The sequence below is a fragment of the Antechinus flavipes genome, chromosome 4 (genome assembly GCF_016432865.1).
Source record: "Antechinus flavipes isolate AdamAnt ecotype Samford, QLD, Australia chromosome 4, AdamAnt_v2, whole genome shotgun sequence".
In the NCBI taxonomy this organism is placed as follows: domain Eukaryota; kingdom Metazoa; phylum Chordata; class Mammalia; order Dasyuromorphia; family Dasyuridae; genus Antechinus; species Antechinus flavipes.
This window is the reverse complement of record NC_067401.1, coordinates 2,258,491-2,277,532: the sequence shown is the minus strand read 5'-3', so window position 1 is coordinate 2,277,532 and position 19,042 is coordinate 2,258,491. Positions and strand designations below refer to the sequence as shown.

At 64.7% G+C, this 19,042-nt stretch overlaps 1 protein-coding gene across 4 annotated transcripts in view; it reads right to left on the bottom strand.

Annotated features, from left to right (window-relative positions):
* DIP2A (disco interacting protein 2 homolog A) overlaps nucleotides 1-19,042 on the bottom strand; it is a 58,218-nt gene that overhangs the window by 4,861 nt on the left and 34,315 nt on the right. For 2 of the 4 annotated variants that reach the window (XM_051998367.1, XM_051998370.1), the window contains 19 exons: nucleotides 17,972-18,086; nucleotides 17,020-17,159; nucleotides 15,821-15,957; nucleotides 14,612-14,692; nucleotides 13,999-14,126; nucleotides 13,168-13,282; nucleotides 12,027-12,228; nucleotides 10,715-10,824; nucleotides 10,531-10,611; nucleotides 7,475-7,598; nucleotides 6,493-6,614; nucleotides 6,300-6,411; nucleotides 5,823-5,932; nucleotides 5,467-5,597; nucleotides 5,200-5,368; nucleotides 3,170-3,340; nucleotides 2,450-2,479; nucleotides 1,915-1,976; nucleotides 242-299 (listed from right to left, as the gene is read on the bottom strand). In XM_051998367.1, the coding sequence (XP_051854327.1) occupies nucleotides 242-299; nucleotides 1,915-1,976; nucleotides 2,450-2,479; nucleotides 3,170-3,340; nucleotides 5,200-5,368; nucleotides 5,467-5,597; nucleotides 5,823-5,932; nucleotides 6,300-6,411; nucleotides 6,493-6,614; nucleotides 7,475-7,598; nucleotides 10,531-10,611; nucleotides 10,715-10,824; nucleotides 12,027-12,228; nucleotides 13,168-13,282; nucleotides 13,999-14,126; nucleotides 14,612-14,692; nucleotides 15,821-15,957; nucleotides 17,020-17,159; nucleotides 17,972-18,086 (2,198 nt within the window). The remainder of the gene's footprint in view (nucleotides 1-241; nucleotides 300-1,914; nucleotides 1,977-2,449; nucleotides 2,480-3,169; nucleotides 3,341-5,199; nucleotides 5,369-5,466; nucleotides 5,598-5,822; nucleotides 5,933-6,299; nucleotides 6,412-6,492; nucleotides 6,615-7,474; nucleotides 7,599-10,530; nucleotides 10,612-10,714; nucleotides 10,825-12,026; nucleotides 12,229-13,167; nucleotides 13,283-13,998; nucleotides 14,127-14,611; nucleotides 14,693-15,820; nucleotides 15,958-17,019; nucleotides 17,160-17,971; nucleotides 18,087-19,042) is intronic. The other 2 variants (XM_051998368.1, XM_051998369.1) reach the window with 2 other exon arrangements.

The window sequence follows — 19,042 nt, the reverse complement described above, 5'->3', positions numbered from 1 at the left end:
GGGCAGAGGCCCAGGTGCTGGGGGAAGGCCCTGACGGGGCCTTCAATTTGCCCGTTTACTCCCATGGCATTTAACAGGCCCCGGGGGTCTCTGCTCTGGCTGTCGAGGGGAGGGGGCCCGTCCCCCAAGGCTGCCCCTTCCAGAGGAGGGGGGAGGGCGGCGCTCGCAGAGAGACAGACGGCTCACAAGCCCCTGAAGCCAGCCCAAGGCCTGCTGGGAAAGACGCTGAGCACGCGCTTACCTTTCCAGACTCCATCAAGGGTAAACTGTGTGGAGAGCCCCGTTCCACCAGGCGCACCCTGAGGGGAACAAGAGAGAGCTGCTCCAGCGTCGGGCTGCGCGCTCAGGCGCCCGCCCCCAAAAAGTCCTCAAATAGGCTACAAATCACCACAAGGGCCGCGTTCCCCGCCAGGAAGGCCCCGGGGCTGCACATGGCAGTGGGGGCCCGGAGGAGCCCGGAGGGCGCAGAGGGGACCCGGAGGATGCAGAGGGGGCCTGGAGGATGCAGAGGGGACCCGACCCGGAGGATGTAGAGGGGACCCGGAGGGCGCAGAGGGGGCCCGGAGGATGCAGAGGGGGCCCGGAGGATGTAGAGGGGGCCCGGAGGATGCAGAGGGGACCCGACTCGGAGGATGTAGAGGGGACCCGGAGGGCACAGAGGGGACCCAGAGGATGCAGAGGGGGCCCGGAGGGCGCAGAGGGGGCCCGGAGGATGCAGAGGGGGCCCGGAGGATGCAGAGGGGACCCGGAGGGCGCAGAGGGGGCCCGGAGGGCGCAGAGGGCGCAGAAGGCTCCCAGCCAGGGTGGACATGGTATGGGGCATTTCTCTCCTCTTTAGGGTGAGTCTGAATGGCTTAGGAGGTTAGAGAAAGGCTAAAACGACATTAGCCTCGCTCTGGGAGCGCGCCCGATGGCTGTGTGTCCTGAAGGGCCTCTGGCCTGGGCGGGAGGAAAGAGCTGGGACAGTTCCCCCCAAGGGGAGAGACGCAGCCCGGGGAGCCCTGCAATACCCAGGGTGCTCTGGGAGAGGGCTCCGGTCAGAACCTCTGCTACAACCTCGGGCCGGCCCAGAGGGGCCGAGGGGAAACCAAGAGGGGCTTGATTGGGGGGCGGGGGCACAAGCAGCCGGCCCCCAAGGCCACACAGGCCAGGTCTGCCCTGCAGGAGGTGACCTTGGGGAGCCACAATTCAGTAACTCAGAAGAAAGGCAGAGGGATCTGGGCCAGGGAGCGGGAGGCGCCGAGCCCCTTGGGGTGCCTCAGGGAAGGGACAGAGGAAGAGCAGAGTCTGGGGGCCTGGGGGGCCAGCCTGGCCTGAGAAAGGAGAGCACTGGGGGGATGATGCAGCTGGGAAGGGGTCAGCTGGGGGTGGGGGGTGGGGGCGATGGGGGGAGACCGACTCCGGGGAGCTGGGATCGGGCAGCTGGCACTGACTAAGGCCCTACTACGCGCCGGGCCCTGGGTTTGGCCTGAGACCTTTGGAAGCTCCTCACATGAGGGGTGGGGGAGGAAGGAGGGAGAGAAGCTGGGTCACAGGTCATGGCCAGAGGGAAGGGCAGAGAAGGAAGGGGGGGAGGGGGGAGTCATTCCGGGGTTTTCAAGACTAAGACAAAAGGCCCGGGGCGCTGAGAGAACTCCAGGCGCCAACAGGTCCAGCTGGAAGTTGGGGGCGGGCAGGGGCTCCAGGCAGGGGCAGGGGCCGGGCGGAGGTGGGAGTGCCAGGGTGCCGGACTAAGGCTCTGCCTCGGGCAGGGGGTGCTGCAGCCACAGGGCAAGGTCTGGGAGGCGCCCACCTAAGACCATCTGGGCGGGAAGACAAAGTCCAGCGCCTGCCACGTGGCCACGGAGGCGCCCCCGGCTCTCACCAGCTTTGCCTGGGGGGGCCCAGAGGCCAGAGGAAGGAGGGCGGGCCTACCTGTCATGGCGCAGGGCCCGCATGTCGACGTAGACCGTGGTGGGGTCGGGGCCGGCCGTGCCCTGGGGACAAAGGAAAGCGAGGACTCTTGAATCAAGGCTCCCCAGGATCCGTCTTCTTACACACCCCGAAACCAGGCCCTTCACCCCCCAGGTACGGGGGAGCGGCTGAAAGCGCGGCAGGGCCCGCGCCCCTCCGACCACCGCAGGCCGGCCTCGAGCGCCGCGAAGGCGCCCTGACCCGGGGGTCCTCGCGGGGAGGGCGCCCAGAGCGGGGTCGGGCTGCCACGTGCCCAGGGGTCACCGGGGAGGCTCCTCTGAGCCGCAGAAGGGTCCGTTGTCTCTGGGCACGAGGCCGGCAGACGCCCCCTTCTCCATCTCACCCTAAGAACGCGCGGGCGGGAGGCCGACCTGGTCTGGTGGAACCCCCCTCCCCCCTCCCCCGAGCATTTCCGAGCCACCGTGTCCCCTCCCGGCGCGCCGAGGGCCCGGGCGGGCGGGGGCGGGGCGCGGCACATGCACACACGTCACTGTACCTGCTCAGCCAGCTTTCCCAGCCTGTTGGGCTGACAGAGGGGCCACAAGCAGAAGGAGCAGAGGCCAGCAAGGGGGAGGGACAGAGGAGAAAGCCCAGAGGAAAAGACAGGAAGGCAACAGGGAACAGGAGACACACAGTCAGAGAGGACCAGGGCGTCCCCCGCCAAGATCCGGCTCGAAGCGCCGGGCAGCCCGCGGGAACGCCCAGGCCAGACGGGGACACCGGGAGGGCCGGCCCGCTCCCGGCCTCTAAAAGACTTCTCCGAGAAACAGCACAGGGGAGACGGACGCAGACTGGCAGCTGCCGCGCCGGGGCCACGCCCCCCCCTTCCCAAGGGCCCCCCCGGTGGCCATGAGCGGCGGGCTCGGGGGCTTCTACCCAGAGTCCCATCGAGCCAACAGAAAGGGGCCTGGGCCCCGGCTTCTGCCCACCCCCTTCAAACAAGTCTGGGCGAGCCGCCCAAGGTCCGGGGCTCGAGAAATACTACAGAGCAGGAGGGAAGGAGGAGGAGAAACTGAGGGAGCGGAATGAGAAAGGCCTTTTAGGACCAAGGCAACTGGCAAACCTAGTGGGAGAAGGGCTCCTTCTGATGGACTCTGACTGGACCTCAGGTTCGTGAGCCCTTCCCAGTGCCAGCCTCCCCGGGGCAGAGAAGCCCAGGGCCGGGCCGGGGCCCCCGGGGGCTGCCTCGACTGGAGCGTTTCCGGGCCCACCTCACCTGGAGGCAGATGGCGACGTTCACGCGGCAGCCGAAGGTGGTGCTCACGGCGCGCGCAGACAGGCCCAGGTCCTTGAAGAGCTTGGAGAAGGACTGGGTGAGCGCGATCCGGGGCCGCTCCTCCGCAACCACCATGCAGGTGCGCACGCAGGACAGGTTCACGCTTTTGGCCTGTGGGGGAAGGGGGGTGGCCGTGATTCGGGCTGCTCTGCACGGGCCGGGCGGTACCCGCGGGCTTCCTCGAGGGCTTGACCCCGGGCCCTAGGTGTGCCCCTCGACCCCTAGGGGAAAGGACCCCCGTGTGCAAAGGTGTAGCGGCTGTTTCTGCGGTGGCAGAGAACGGAAAAGGGGCGGGCGCCCCTCGCCTGGGGGACGGCTGGACGAGTTCCAGGTGGGAACGGAAGAGAACATCCTCACTGTGTCAAAACTTCAGAAAGGCCTGGCGGGGGGGTTTGGGGCTGAGAAAAACGCGCAGGACCAGGAGATCCTGGTGCACGGCAACAGCGAGAACGGGCCGGGATCAACAAGGAAAGTGGGTCAGCGATCCGGGCAATCCCTCGAGACCTTGGGCGGAAAACGCCGCCGGCCTCCAGAAAAGGACGAGGAGCCGGGACGCCGGCCCGCACACGCCGAGCTCTCTCCCGGCGTGATTCAGCAGCAGCGTGGGCTTTTAAAAAGCCCATATACGTGTATGGCCGGAAAAAACAAGACAAATACAAAAAGAGAATTAAGATACTAAAGCAAAGCTGCAAAAGACATTTCTCCGTCAGGGCCCCTAACGGAACACCGATTTCGGTGTCAGGTCCCAACACACGGGGCCGGCAGCGAGTGCGCTGGGCATCCTTGGCACTGAGGCTGGTCCTGCCCGCTCCAAGCTCCAGGCCTTCCTCCTGGCTCCGGCCACTGCCCTCCTGGGGCCTTCAGGGCCACTTTCTTCCTGGCCACTCCACTCCCGCTTCTGCGCCTCCCGGCCTGCCGAGGGGTCCTCCCGAGCACTGACCAGCGGCTGCCCAAGGGAGAGGCAGCAGCACGCCATTCCCCAGATGTTCTCCCATCCCCCCTTCTCCCGTTGAATTTCAGGTCCAACACGGTCCTGCTACATGCTCTTCTTCCAAAGCAGGAAATTGGTCTGGATCTCGCCCCAAGCCTCCTCCATGGCACAGGACCCTTCATTTATTTCTGTGTTTCTCCCCTCATTTAAGGCCGGACGTCAGGGGCAGCCATTCCTTGGCCAGTGTCGCTCAGACCCTTGCCACGTTGGACAAGCGTGGGGCCGATTCCAAGGAGCGGAGTCCTCCCGATCTAGAGCCGGTCCTCACGTCCCATTCCCACGACTTGAGTCTTCTCAGGGCTGAGTGAACAGGCTTCTGGGGCCCAGTTTGCCCAGGGGGGGCACATGTGCCAGCTTGACATCGTCCTTCCCAAACACACGGCCTCCGGGAGGGGCTCCCCCAGTCAGGCGAAGAGCACATGGGGTCTTCTGGCGGCCGGGGCAGTCCCTGTGGCGCGTGGTCCTGTGCAGGTGCAGGATTGTACGGGCCCCCGCCGCGGCATCGAGCCGTTCCAACTCCAAACCTGGCCAGCGCGCTTGTGGCGGGGACGCCTCCCTGAGCATCGGGCCCCTGGCACGGGCCGGGCACCCAGAAGGCGCCGGGCCAGACTCTGCCGACTCTCACCCTCAGTCTGCAGCCTTTCTTCCATCATGTCCCTTCCCTAGACTGAGGACGTTGGGCCCTGAACAACGGGCGCTGACCCTCTGACCGCCTGCCAGGGCAGAGGCCGCAGGGTGGGCGAGACCCTCACAGGTGCGGGCGAGACCCTCACAGGTGCGGGAGCCCACAGGGCCGTGTCAAAGCAAGCACCGGAGCTCCAGAGTGGTCTAGACATCGGACGGGGGAGTGAGGGCTAACGAGGGACCCCGGGAATGGGGGGCAGAGTCACTGCCGGCCATGGGCAGGGGGGGAAGGAGAAGGGAATGCCCTCCACTTGGCCCCCAGGGCATGATGGGCTCCCGGGGCGGGGTCACTCACCCTGAGGAGATCCGTCTGTGTCCCGAGCCCCTTGGTGCACATCTCCATGACCGAGTAAGAGCAGAAGGTGACGCGCACGCGGTACTGGCTCACGGCCGACAGCCACAGGGACACGTTATTCTCGAGTTCGAGCGGAGGCACCAGGAGGGACTGGTGTCCCGAGTAGACGCTGGGGGACACAAGGCCGGGGCCGCCGGTCGGACCGGGAGCCGGACCGGGCCCCCCCCGCCCTCCCTCCCGGGGGCCCGGGGTGGGGGGGCCGCGAACCTGCACAAGCACCAGAGGGCGAAGCCCAAGCCACAGTAGGGGTCGAGGCAGACGGCAATCTGCCGGGACGGGTACAGCTCACACTGAAGCTTGATGGACCGGCATAAGGCACTTGTGGCCGCGTGCGACATCTGAACGGAGCGGACAAAGGGCGCGGGTCAGGACGGGGGCCCGGGGGGGGCAGGGGGGCACCCGGAGACACAGGGCGCAGGCCGGCCTCCTCCCCGGCATGTTTCTGGCATAGACGCTGTGGCTGCGTTCAGGGTAACGGGGACAGCCTGGGGGCCTTCAGGGACCCGGGGGGGAGGGGTGCCCAAGGCCACCCGGTCAGGCTCGCACTCAGGACTTGGGCGTACCTTGACTCCTGCCAATATGCCCGTGGTGGAGACGCTGAAGTCTAAGTACGCCAGCGTGTCGGGGGAGGGCGGCCGGAAAACACTGGCTACTCTCTTCTTTGGGAGGTCATCTGTCAGAGCAGAAAAGGGGGCCCGTGAAGGGCGGGGCAGGGACCCCCCAGGAGGGGCGGGGCAGGGGCCACGCCAAGCCAGGCTGCCCAGAGCCCAGGGCCCAGGCGTTCAGTCCTGCTCCTCCCTGTTAGCCTCCCAGAGGGCGCCAGGTCAGGGGGGCTGAGGCGCTCTGAGCCACCCTCCAGAAGGAGCAGAGGGAGGCGCTTGATGGAGCCCCACGCCGGCTCCCAGGCAGCCACGGACCTCCCCGGGGGCTCCCTCGCCGTGGACCCGGCGGGCAGGCTCAGAATCGGCCTCTGCCGTGGCCCCTCCCCTCGCGCCCCCTCCCCTCGCGCCTCCTGGTGGTCAGCTCGCCCACGCCAGCACCTGTGTCTAAGATGGTCGGCCATGTCTTCACATCCACGGCCGCGCCTGCTTCCTTGGACTTGAGCAGCTTCATTATTGCTTGGGTCGTCAGAATACACGTGGACTTGCTGACCTGGGCGGAGAAGGCGGTTCAGATGCCAGGGTGCCCACGCCCCCCGGACCCTCCCCCGCCACGGGGCTGTCACAGACTCACCTCGACGATCATCTTGACGGTGGGCAGAGTGGTGGCGAGATTCTGGGGGTGAGGGGGGCGCACCGTGATGGGGACGCAGCCGGCGTAGAGACAGCCGTAGAAGGTGGCGATGAGGTCCACGCCTGCAACAAAGCCGCCCGTCAGGGAGAGCGTCTCAAAGAGCTCGGGGACGCCTCTCAGCCGGGCCTCTGTCCCTTCCTCGGCTCACGCCACGAGGGGCTGTGCCAGCCTGTCGGCCCCTCCCCACAGCTGTTTGCCAAGAGGGAGCCCGGGGAGCCAAGGAGGGAGGACCACTCCCTCCCTGAGGAACCACCAAGTCCGGTCTGTCTGCCCGGGGGCAAATTTTCCACCAATTTTAAAGTTTTCATTGCAATTAAAAATCAATTGCGCCAAACAACGGGCCCCTTTCCTGGCCCTAATCGTGCTTCTAGTTGTTTCTCTGGAGCTTTCCAGAGGCGCCCGCCCACCGAACCCTGGTAGCCTGACGAGCAGGGGCAGGACCAGGCGGGGGATCTGTAAGCACGGACTTTCCGTGAAGGCGCCACGTCTCTGGGCCTGCGGGTGCGCCCACTCGGAGCCACGAGTTTCCACCTCCCCGGGGGGGCAGAAATCCCCAAGAGCACAAGGGTCGGTGTGGTTGAGGGGGTGCGGGAGAAACGAGCTGGGAAGGGACCCCGCAATCGAGCGCTTGGGCCCCGACTCAAGGGCTGGGAACATGGCCTGGTCTGAGTCTGACCGCCTCTTCCCACCTCCAGCACCTAGCACAGTACGTGGCATCCAGTAAGCGCTTAATAAATGCTTCTCCCGCTAGGGATGGGGGCCTAACCCCCGCCTAGCACTACCGCGGACCCTGGCTCAGTTTCGGCAGGTGACCTCCCAGGTCCTGCGCCCGCCATTCTAGGGCCCAGACGGGCCGGCACCGAGAACCCAACGGGCGGGAGCCCGGGGGGGGGGGGGAGGGGAGGCTGCTCCGGCTGCCTACCTGGGGGGTACACCAGGGCCACGTGGTCGCCCACGTTCAGCCGGCCCCTCTCCGTCAAGGCCGCGGCGACTCTCTCGGCCTTCTTGTGCAGCTGGACGCAGGTGGCGGTGCTGGTGACCGTGCCCTGGGGGGGGGGGGGGGGGGCGACAGAGTTAACGCACGAGGGCGCCCGCTCTCCTTCGAGTAAGGGCGGGCGTTGGAAAGAAAAAAGAGCTCCTTGTCACATTCTGCCTCAAACGCCGACTTCCAGCTGTCCAAAGGATTATGGGAACACGGAGGGGCCCCAACGGCCTCCGGCCTCGAGCCACCGAGTGGGACCCGAGAGACTTCCAGCAAAGCTTGTCCCTCCTGCCAGCTCATAGGTCAGAGTTCAACCCCGAAATGGGCCAAATCAACCACAAAAAAGCATTCTGCTAAAAGGGTGGAAAGTGGGCAAAGGAACAGGGACCGCCATGGGGCTCCGGGCTGGCGACAGAAGGTGCAGGAGGCACTGGCCCCGCCAAGCGGCACCTTCTCCCTCAACCCAGAAGTCTCCCTGAGGACATTAAACAGCACCGGAGGCCGGGGAGGCCGGAAACTCAGGAGGGAACCGCTCACTTCTGCACACTGGGTGGGCGCACGATGGGGACCCCGACACCTCCAAGCGCAGCCTTTCTTCTCCCCAAGGAGGAGCCATGGGCCGGGGCAGAGACGGGGGACGGGGAACCCCAAGGGGAAGTGACGGCTCGGCCGCCACTTCGGGGCCGAGGAGCCGAGATCACATGGACCACAGGGTCGAGGGGTCCGTGCTCCCCGGGAAGTGAAGCTTAAGAATGAAGTTCGGAACACCAAGAGAACTCTTTCCCAAGTCCAAGGAGATCCCAACTCTGGACAGAAAATGCCGTCCGCCCCCAGAAAAGGAACTGAGAAGACCGAAAGGAAATCACTATGTGCTAGTCCTTGGACTTTTCCTGTTTTTATAAATCTCTCCCACAGATTTCCCCTTTTGTTCTGATATCTCCCTCCCACGGTTTTTCCTTTTTGCTCTGATTTCTGTCCCCCCTGATTTTCCCCTTTTTGCTCTATTTCTCTATCCCAGTTTTTCCTTTTTGCTCTGATTTCTGTCCCCCCTGGATTTTCCCCTTTTTGCTCTATTTCTCTATCCCAGTTTTTCCTTTTTGCTCTGATTTCTGTCCCCCCTGATTTTCCCCTTTTTGCTCTATTTCTCTATCCCAGTTTTTCCTTTTTGCTCTGATTTCTGTCCCCCCTGATTTTCCCCTTTTTGCTGATTTCTCTATCCCAGTTTTTCCTTTTTGCTCTGATTTCTCTCCCTCAACATGATTCATGAAGCAACGTGTGTAAAAAATGTATCCATTTACTAGAAAAGAAAGAAAGAATGGTTCCCATTGAAAGGCAGGGAGTGGGCCAAAGAAGGATGCCGGAGGCCTCTGAGCCTGATTCAAAGGGAGGCACATGAGACGCACACGAGGGCGGGCCGGGACCTCGGAAGCTGTCGGGTCTGTCCGTCTGCCCAGCAGTGCGGGGGAAGGGGGCCGAAGAAGAGAAAAGACTGATAAGGAAAGGAAAGGAGCATGACCTTTGAACCGTGGCCCCCAGAAAGCCCGCACCCAGCTCGGGCCACCACTGCCAGGGAGCCCACAAAGATGGAGTGTGAGGGCCGGGCCTAGGGCTGGAGAGGGCTCAGAGCGGCGAGAGAAGGGAGGGGCGCACGGATGTGCTGGGAGAGTGAGGGGGCCTGTCCGCTCAGTGACTCAGCCAAGGGCTCGGGGAGACCCTGCGGCGGAGGGCTCTGCGGAGGGGCTCGGGCTCCTGGGCCGGGCCCTGCCGAGTCACACTTTTGTCTCACTCCGTAAGGGTCTGAAGGACCCCCGGCCCCTCGGATATTCTGGTGAAACACGCCCGGGGCCAACAGCTGACACACTGGACACCAGAGTCTGCTCCCTGGGAGCAGTGGGAGGGGTCGGCGCCTTGTCTGCCCGGCAGAGCCGCGAGCTCAGTCTGAGCCACCACGTGACCTGGTGCCCGAGAAGGGCCTGCTGCTCCTTGGGGGACAGTGTTCAGGCCCGAGGGACACGGCTTCGGAAGGAAAGGTGCCGAAAGGGGGCCTTGGCATGGGGAAGGGCTTCTAGCTGCCAGCCGCAGGATCCACAGGGCGCCCATCCATGTGGGAAAGGGCAAAGGCCAGAACCAGGCAGGGTCATGGGGCGCTGGGCCCCTGATGACAGAGCCAGGGGTTCTGGGCCTTTTCATGGGGCGTGGGGATGCTTCCCTGCTCCCTGAGAAATGGTCGACCTTCATTTGTTCCAGAGACAGGCAGCCAGGACATGGAGGGGACTAAGGTCAGGCTGAGCAGGCCGGCTCCCCACGGTGACAGCTGGCCCGTCACCCCCCGCCCCCAGGTCTCGGTTCTCCCCCTCTCTTAGGGGGCTAGTGTGCCGGGCAGCCTGCTCTCTCTAGCCTCAGCCACCACCGCCAGGCTGGCAAAGTGGGCGCTGACCCAGGCCCGAGTCCGGCTCGGGTTGCTCAATGGCCTTCACCTCCTCTGCCCGTGGCCAGTCCTGCACAGCCCACAGAACCCCGCGTGAACCTGCTGGCCCTATTTCTTCAAATCTAAAGCCTTTGCCAGGACCTCCCCACCTGAAAGCTCCTCTCCGTCCCTTGGCCGGCTCTGTGCCCTTTGCCAGCAGCCTCTCCGCCCTCGGACGCCAGTGCCCCCAGAAGCCCGGCGGTGACCTCTCCCCCACGACGCCCACCCGCCCACGTCGCCCACCCGCCCACGTCGTTTCGGACCTCGGCGCTCACAGCCTCGCACAGTCCTTCCCTAGTCGCGGACGGTGGCTCTCCAGCATCCTCTCGGGAGCCCGCACTCGACCGGGCACTGGGGGCAGGAACGACGCGCCTCCCTGCGTCCCCTCTCGGTGGGCGTGCTCCCACTGACCAACCGCGGACCCAAGGGAGTCTGGAGGCTCACTCCTTCACCTGAGCGTCCGCCCTTGGCACCTGGCCCACGGGAACAGGACGTTCCCCAATGCCCAGCACGGCTCCGGGACACTCACCTTGGCGTTCAGCAGCAGGAACAGAGGGTGGTCGGGGGTGGTCTGGGCCCGCCACTGCAACACATCCGCCAGGTACAAAAACTGCTCGGGACAGAAAGAGAGGTCAGACCTTCCTCGATGCCCCGAGGACAAGGGGCCCCCCGGGTAGCGCCCGCAGCCGCGCTCGGGGGCTGAACAAGGCCACCTTTCTTGCCTGGTCGTTGTCCTCCAGCTGGGTGACGTCTCTCCCTGAAGCCTGAGCGATCCGCTTCCCAGCAACGAGGTTCCCGACAATCATGGAGGCGGGGCCGACTTCTGCGGTTTATAAGGAGAGATGAGACCCCTGAGAAAACTCCTTTCTAATAGAGAGAACAGGCCGGGGATCCTGGGCCCGAGGCTCGAGGCTGACCGAGGGCCCGGGGGTCACTCGTCAGGGAGGGTCTCGGCCCCACAATGGCCAGGGAGGGAGGCCTGCGTAACTTTGTTCCCACTGGACATTCAAAAAGGCCCAAGGGCTGGTCCAGACCAGCAAGGGGGTGTCCCGGGCGGTGCTTAGGCCACGCTGCCTCTGCGGTCGCGCCCCCCTCCCCGGGGACACGACGTGAGCCACAGGAACCAGCCGGGTTCTGGCAGAACCTGGGGCCCGAGAGGGGAACACGGGGCTGGTGCCCCAGGACCCGTGACACCCCCCAGGCCTCTCCCCATCCCCCAGAGACACCCACAAAGAGAAGAACTTGTTTGTGGCCGGGCGAACAAATGGCGGCAAAGGCTGGCCTGGGGAAAACAGTTTCGGGAAAACCCGGGCAGACTCCTAGGAGCCGAGGGGACGGAGGGGACCGGGAGACACTGACAGCAGCCGTGGCAAGACAGACTCCGGGGGACTTGGAGCCTCCGACCAAGCCGATGGCCACGAGACTGAGAGCCGAGGGCCCGAGGACGAGGGAAGCTCGGGGACGGGGCCCCTGGGGATCCACTTTGTTGGACTGGGTTTATTTATTGTTTCACTTTTGGTTTTCTTTCTTTTTTCCAAAGGACGGTGAGAGGGAGACAAAAGATTTTTTTCATGGGGAAAAAAAAAAAAAAACTTGTAGCTTTTTTTCTACATAAGGTTCTGGTTTGGGCCAGGGACCTCCGGCTGGCGAGGGAGCTCCTTCCTGACACCCCCGCTTCGGCCCAATGGTCTCAGAGGCGGCCCGGCTCCTGCCGAGCTTCTTCCCTTTGCGGAGAAACACCGGACGGGGCTGAAGCAGTCGCCAGGACGCTCGCCCGTTACCATCTAACCTGTCGCCTCGGCTCAAACAGCCGCTCGCCTCCAGAACTCGGGTTCTCAGGCAGACGGCAGCTCCTCGCAGGTAAGAATCCCCCTCGAGGGCCTCCGCTTCTAGCCCCCCGTCCAAGAGAAGGGAGGAGAGCCCCCCGATGGGGACCGAGGTTCCCCACCTCCCCTTCTCCCCAACCAGGTGGCTGGGACTTGAGGCCCCTGGGTAGGGAGCACGGCTGGGCGGCAGCTCACTGACCTGGCTGCTTCTGCCGGGGCTTGGGGAGGTTGGTGACACAGGTGTGAGGGCACATGAGCACGTTGCAGGGGTGCAGAGAGCCCTCGAGGAAGCGCTGCTTGGTTTCGGAGATGTGGATCCCCCCGAGCGGAGCTTTGGGCAAAGTGTTGGCAGGGACCAGGGCCAGGCAGTACACGCCGACCTGATGGATGCTGTCTATTGCCTTAAAGGAAAGGACACGGTCCGGACTGGAGCGGTCCCCTGCTGGCGGCGAGGCGGGCTTGCTCAGCAAGGCCGCGAGTCCGCTGCGCGTCACCCAGGCCAACCTTGCCTTCCAACCCGGATCCCCCTTCCAGAGCGAGCGCTAAGGAAGGCGTGGACGCCCCTGTCCTGGCAGGACTCGGGACTGGCCCCCACAGACCGACCCGCTGCAAAGCTCTCTCGCACTCGCCACACTGCCTGCCTGGGGCCTACAAGCAGTGGCTTTTTTCTCCACCCACTCAACCTTCCTCCTCCCTCCCCCAGGGCTGGCCCACAATGCCGTGGGTCTCCTCTGTCCTGGAACTTCTAGATTCCTCCTGGTTTCCTAAAGCAAGGACCTCCTGCCCTCTCCAGGAAGGAAGCCTCCTGCCCTGGCCTCACAAGGGAGCAGCCTTGCTGGAGACCGCAGGCAGACCCCTCATGAGCCTCCCCGCCTCCCCCCATCCCCTCTGCCACAAGGACAGGCCCTGAAGGAGAACTGTATGAGACCCAGCTTCCGCCCCACTTTTCCTCCTTCCCAGATTTCTCCCCTGGGGCCCAGACTTAAGACGTCACTTGGTTCCAAGGGCTCTGGAAAGCGCATCCTCCCAGGGTCCTTCTGGGACCCCGCACTGTCAGGGTCACCTCCACCTCGTCTAGACCTTCCTCCCGTATTGACCCTGAGCTCCTGGCGTGTCCCCTCCCCCAGAGCGCGCTCCTCTCCCTGGTGCAGATCACACACGCGGAAACCTGAAGCGTCAGGTCAAGGCCCAGAGCATCCCCTCGGTCCCACATTTTCCGGTGCATCCCCAAAGGCCCCGCGAAGCCTCCACACGCCTTCTTCAGCCTGGCTCAGGGCTGCCGGGCACCTCGATGCCCCGAGGGCAGAGTCCCCAGTTCCGGAAGGCTCCGGGAGGCTCACCTGCAGGACGCGGCTCATCCACTGAAAACTGTCCTCCTCGGAGGCGTCAGGACGCTGCTCGGCCACCAGCACTATGCGGTCGTCGTGGAGGACGGTCACTGAGAACACGGCTATTCTGCAACAAAGGCAGAAGCAGGGTTGGGCCAAGGGATGGAAGTCCCCGAGCCCCCTGTCGGGGCCAAGGGATGGAAGTCCCCAAGCCCCCCGTCGGGGCCGCCTGCTCCTTTGCTCCCGGCAGGAGCGGGCCGAGGAATCCCAAAGCCAACAGGCTCTGAGGGGAGACACGCAGAGTAGGCTGATGGGATGGAAGCTCCCGGGGACAGGGGCTACTGTAGTTCTGTCTGAGTGCCCGGGAGAGCGCCTGGCCCATGGCAGGGATGTCATAAAGCCCACTGAAGCAGGCAGATGGGTGGTCAGGTCATGAGGTCAGGAATCGGGGAGCCCCGAGTTCAAATCCAGCCTCAGACATTTCTTATGCATCATTTAACAAATCATTTCACCTCGCTTTCCTCAGCTGTGAAATGGGGAGGACATTGGCAGCGAGCTGCCAGGGTCGCGGCGAGGATCAAATGAGATTTATGAAGTGCCGAGCCAGCGCCCGGCGCCACCCGACTGCCGCCTCCAACTGGGTCAGCATCGAGGAAGGCGAGGAAGCCTTCGTTTGTAAAGGGGCGAGGAGCGGACGGAAGAATGAGCCCTTCTGTGTTTGCATTTCCCTCAGAGGTGCTGGGAGGGGGCACCGCGGCGAGCTGGGCTCAAGCTGCCTGGACGTTCCGCCTTCAACGAGAGAGCCGCCCCCTCCCCACCCCCCAGCTTGGCCGGGGTCAGCACCTTCCTCTGTAGACAAACTTCATCGGTTCCACTGCCAGAGCGGTGGCCACCACGTCGTCCGCGTTGTGTCTGCGAAGGCCGACCACCATCAGCCCGTCCAGCTTGCCCACGACAAATACCAACTGGTCCTCAACACAAAAGACCGGAGCAGAAGTCACTGAGAGGAAGGGCACCCCTCTGGGGCTGGGGCTGGGGGGGGAGGGGGAGGGGGAAACAGACTGGGGAACTTGGGGCGGGCAAAGGTTGGCGACCGCCCCCGGGGGCAGAGCAGGCGGGCACTGGAGGGGGGAGGGCTTGGGGAGGGAAGTGCCCTGCACAGAGCCAAGCCTTTGAGGCGGGCCCGTGCCAAGGGCTGGCCCTGGGGGCTGCAGCCAGCACTTCCTAATGCACAGCAGGGGAAGATAAGGCAGGAAGAGGGTGTGTAACCCTAAATGCACACACACATATACACACACACCCCTGCAGACACACACACACACACCCCTGCACACACACACCCCCCTGCACACGCACACACACCTGCACACACACGTGCATGGACACAACAGAGAGCCCGAAAACTCGCCATTCGAGGGGCTCCGGGCGGTTTTCCAGGCGCACCCCTGGCACTTACTGGCCCGATGAAGCCCAGCAGGCCGGTCCTGGTGAAGGGCTGGTCAGAAATGGGCGCGCCTCCTGCCGTGACTGGCACCGTCTGACGGAGAGACAAGCCTGTGAAGCGGCCCCCGCGTCTCCCGCCCATGCCGGGGCCTCAGAGACCTGAGACGGGAGAGGGAGGAGGGGGCGGGAGGGGGAACCCTCCATTCACCAAGAGCAAGGGGAGACCCCCGGAGGGCTCTGTCCGTGACTCTGCACCCGCCGAAGCAGGCCCGGCCAAGGGCGCGTGGGGAGGGAGGGCCCTGGTGCTGGTGCCTCGGCATCCCCACCCCCACGTGCTACCAAAAACACTCAGCGAGACGATTCCGGGGCTCGGACTATCTGCTGGGTGGGGGGAGGGGTGGCTGCTAATCCCGACCGCCTCTAAATCTCCCGAGTTTGAACACAAAATACAACGGCTCCGGGCCCCTCGTGCTCCCCCCGACAGCTCCCCCAACACTGTCTCTGGCCCTGACAGGAAGAACCGGGCTCGCCCCAGGAGCGCGTCCCCCTCGGCAGACACCGAGTTGGAGGAAGGATCTGAAATCTGCACATGGACTCATCTCCTCCCAGACTAACTCAGGATGCCCGTTGGGTGGGGGCAGGGGGAGGAAGGGGAAGCGCTGCGCCAGGAAGAAAGAGAGGGGGACAGAAGAGAAGGGAGGGAGGGGGAGCTGAATTTGGCCAGCCACTCCCTTCACCCTGGGCTGCCTTCAGAGGAAGGCTGAGCAGTGAGGACAGAAGCAACTCGGGGGGGAGGAAGAGGCCGGAGGCGGACGCCCGTCCCACTTGGAGCGTCTGGGCTGCCACCCATGTGGCGTGACGGGCCCCCGGCCTGCCCCACCGGCTCCTTCTTGGGCCCGTCCGCCAACCTCGCTCACTCCCCCACAATGAGAGGGCAGAAGGGTCCACGTCTCCCCAGGACTCATGGGGCCCGTCAGCCCTGCTGGGATGAGCTTCAATGGGAGCGAACGGAAACTTCCCCATTTGCAGTCGGGGCCCTTTCCCTGCCAGCACTGTGGGATCCAAGGGGAGGGCAGCGGGGGGGCTTCCTGGAGGAGCTGAGCCTGGGGAGCTCTGGGCAGCGTGGGGGCCCGGGGAAAACCCCGGCAGCCGTGCCAAGGGTGGGGGGAGCGGAGAGAGCTCCGGGACGGGGGCCCGAGGGGCCGGGGGCCTCCGGGCGTACCTCAAAGACGTTCTTGGTGATTCCGACCAGGCCGTAGTAGGCGGCGCCAGTGGCTCCCGAACAGACACACACTTCTCCCACCTCGTCCGTTCGGCAGAGATAGGGGGGACCTTCCACCTTCACCACACACACGCTGGCTGAAGGACAAGGAAAGCCCGAGTCGCCCTCGTGCAGCCGCCGGACTCGGCCCCCCCGCGGCGCTGGCGTTCAGCAGCAGGAACCGTGCCCGGGGCGGAGGCTGCCCCTGAGGAGCTCCCCTCCCGGGGAGGAGTCGGCGCTCGCGAGGCCACAGAAGTGTCGGCCAGAGTCCGCGGGAAGAGGAGGGAAGCGGCAGGGGCAGGAAGGAGGCCGCGAAGGGCGTCTTCCAGGAGGGAGCGAGAAGCTGGGCCCGCCGGGGGGGGGGGGAGAGCCGGACTGGCCCCAGTCAGGGCGGCCACACTGTTCTGCAGGTCTGAGCCCCTCCGAGCCCCCAGCGTGCTCCCTCCCTTCGCAGCTTTTCAAAATTTTTGTTCGTTTTAAATACAAAATGGGAAAAGAAAAAAGCACATTCCCACGTGCCCCGAACGTCAGGGAGGAGCCAACATAAAACGATACTCGTCCTTTTCAAGCAAACCTACACGCTGCTTTCTCAAGCTGCCCAGCTTTTTTTTGCTCCCTGTGGGGCTCCCCGAACCCCACTACCCCAAAGGACGCCCCCCTTAGCCACAGAGATCCATCAGCACTCCCGCCCCCACCCACACAAGGCCGGCTCCCGCTCGGGGTCGCTCTCCCTGGAGGCGGCAGCATCTTCCCTCAGAGGCCCCCGTCTGGCCCCGGCCTCTAAATCCGCCGCCTCATCATCTCCCAATCACATCCCAGCTCAGAGACTGCCTCTGAAAGCCCCTCCCCCCATTTTCTGTGTCCCTTCTACTCTTGGCTTTACTTGGACAATCACCAAAATGACTCGTCTGACGCTCGGCAGTGCTCAGGGAGCAGCTCCTGAAGGCCTGAGCCCGCTGCGTCCCCGGCCGCCGCGTCCCCGGGTTCCCTGACATTTCTGACCTTTGGCCCGCCTGTCTGCATGTACTCCTAGCAGCTGTTCCCATGGCAAGGGCTGGGGAAGCCCTTGGTCCGAGCAGCGGTTCCCGAGCCGCCGCGCTCCCAGAGGGCGGCACTGACCCCACCGGGAGCCGCGCGTGGCGTCTCAACGCCCTCCTCACCTCCCGGCATCACCTGGCCGACGTCCTGCACGGTTAACACCGACAGCTTTTCTTCCGTGTCCACGCGGATCACGCCGTAGCTGAGGCCGTTCATGGACAGCACGGCTTTGCCCGGGGCGGGGCCGCCGGAATCGGGGGGCCTGGGAAGCAAGAGCAGAGCGGCCCGTGAGCCCCGAGGGCCCGCCCGGGGGGCCGCAGACGAGCAGGCGGCGAAATCTCATGCTACCCGAAGCGCTGGGTCCTTCGGAAGGAAAGCGGCCGATTGAGACCCGCCTGCAGAAGGAGCGACTAGAACCCCCTTCCGTGTCCCACGGTGTAGATGCACATGCCCGCCGGCACCCAAAATAAAGAGCAGCGCTGTGATTGGCGGAGGGGCTGCGAGGCCGGGGGGCTCCCCGAGTCCCTGCGGCCGAAGGCTCCCCGCGCCCCTCTCCCGCCTTCTCCCGCCCAGCCGGGAGGACACTCAGGAAGGCCTGGACGCTCGCCTGCGGTCACACATCAGGGGCGGGAGCTGCCGCCGCTGGCCCCCACAGGCTCTCTGCTCCCCGTGACCCCGTTCCGCGGCAGCCCCAGCAAGACACCGGATCTCCCGCCAGCACCATGCGCAGCCAGGCCCGGGCGCCGGCAGCCGGACAATTCTGGCAGCAGCTGCGACCGTGTCTTTTGGGGGAGGGGGGAAGGAGGAGGGATGGAGCCTCCGGCGCTCTCCCTTCCAGGCGCACTTGGTAACCAAACCGACCGCAGGGGGCTTTGCGCCCTGTTAAAGTGGGGACGGGGCAGCAACCGCAGACAGACCCAGCCCGCGGGAAGCTCAGGGAAGAGACGTGGCTGCGAACCAGGGAAACGAGTCCCCGCGCTGGACGGTGACTGAGGGGAGCGCCCTTGGGCCCCTGCATCCCCCAGACCTGTTCCTACAGGGGGTTGGCCTCCGCCTGCGAGGCCCACAAGTTACCTGCGGATGGCGACGGTGAGCGCCTCCGAGGAGCTGGCACAGGGGCAGATGACCTCAGGCCTCAACCCTCTGGACTGAAAGACATTGAGGAACGCATCACAGGACGATACTGACCCTGAGGGGAAGAAAGGACGAGACAAAGAGTGAGGAGAGGGAGTGAACCACGCTCTGGGGGGCAGGGACCCGATCCCAGGCGGCCACTTCCGTGGAGACCCCTGTGCAGGGCCCCGGGCCGGGGATGTGGGAAGTGCTGGCCCCCCGGGGACCAGGACAGCCGCCCCCCGGGGCCATATCCCCTAGAAAGGCCGGCCCCAGCACATTCTGTCATTGTTAGATCTCTCCCATAAAGCCGGGGGGGGGGGGGGAAGGAGGGCTCTTCCTTGGCCACGACTCGCTCTTTGGCTACAGTCACACAAGCGGACTTTGCAGAACTTCTGGTTACCAACATCAGCAAGGATCAAAGCCGAGCCACTGGTGTAGAACTTGTTAGAAGCCATTTTCTTTTTCCCCAATTAGACGTAAAAATCACTTTTTAGCGCGCATCTTTTAAAATTTGGGGTTCCTAAATCTCTCCTTTTCTCCTTCGCCCTCATCCAGACAACCGGGGCCTTCCTAAAGGCTTCTCCCATCCGACCTAATGATGTCCAGGTACTTCGGCCAACCCGCCGGCACCTCCGACCCCACCCGCGGCTCACTCCCCACTTGCCAAAGGGTCCTGGGGCTGCCGCTCCCTCTCCGGGGCCCTCGATCCTCACTCTCCCCCCAGAATCTCTACTGAACGCTGGGGGCGCCTCGACACGCGGGGGACGCCCACATCGGAACGTCAGCTCCGGCTCGTCAGCGAGCCCTGAGTCCTCCAAGCCTGTTTCCCACAATCGCTCCCAAGTCAGTTTCCAAGGCCAGATTCCCATTCCCTGCCCCCGCTCCCTGAGAGGCTGCTCCCCCCACTCCCCCAACTCCAAGGGGTGAACGAGGCCCGTCAGCCTTTCCCTCCGACCCTCCCTTTGAAATTCAGGCTCCAGCCCTTCATGGCCAGACAAACTCCCATCTCGCACCTGGGGCTGACTTCCT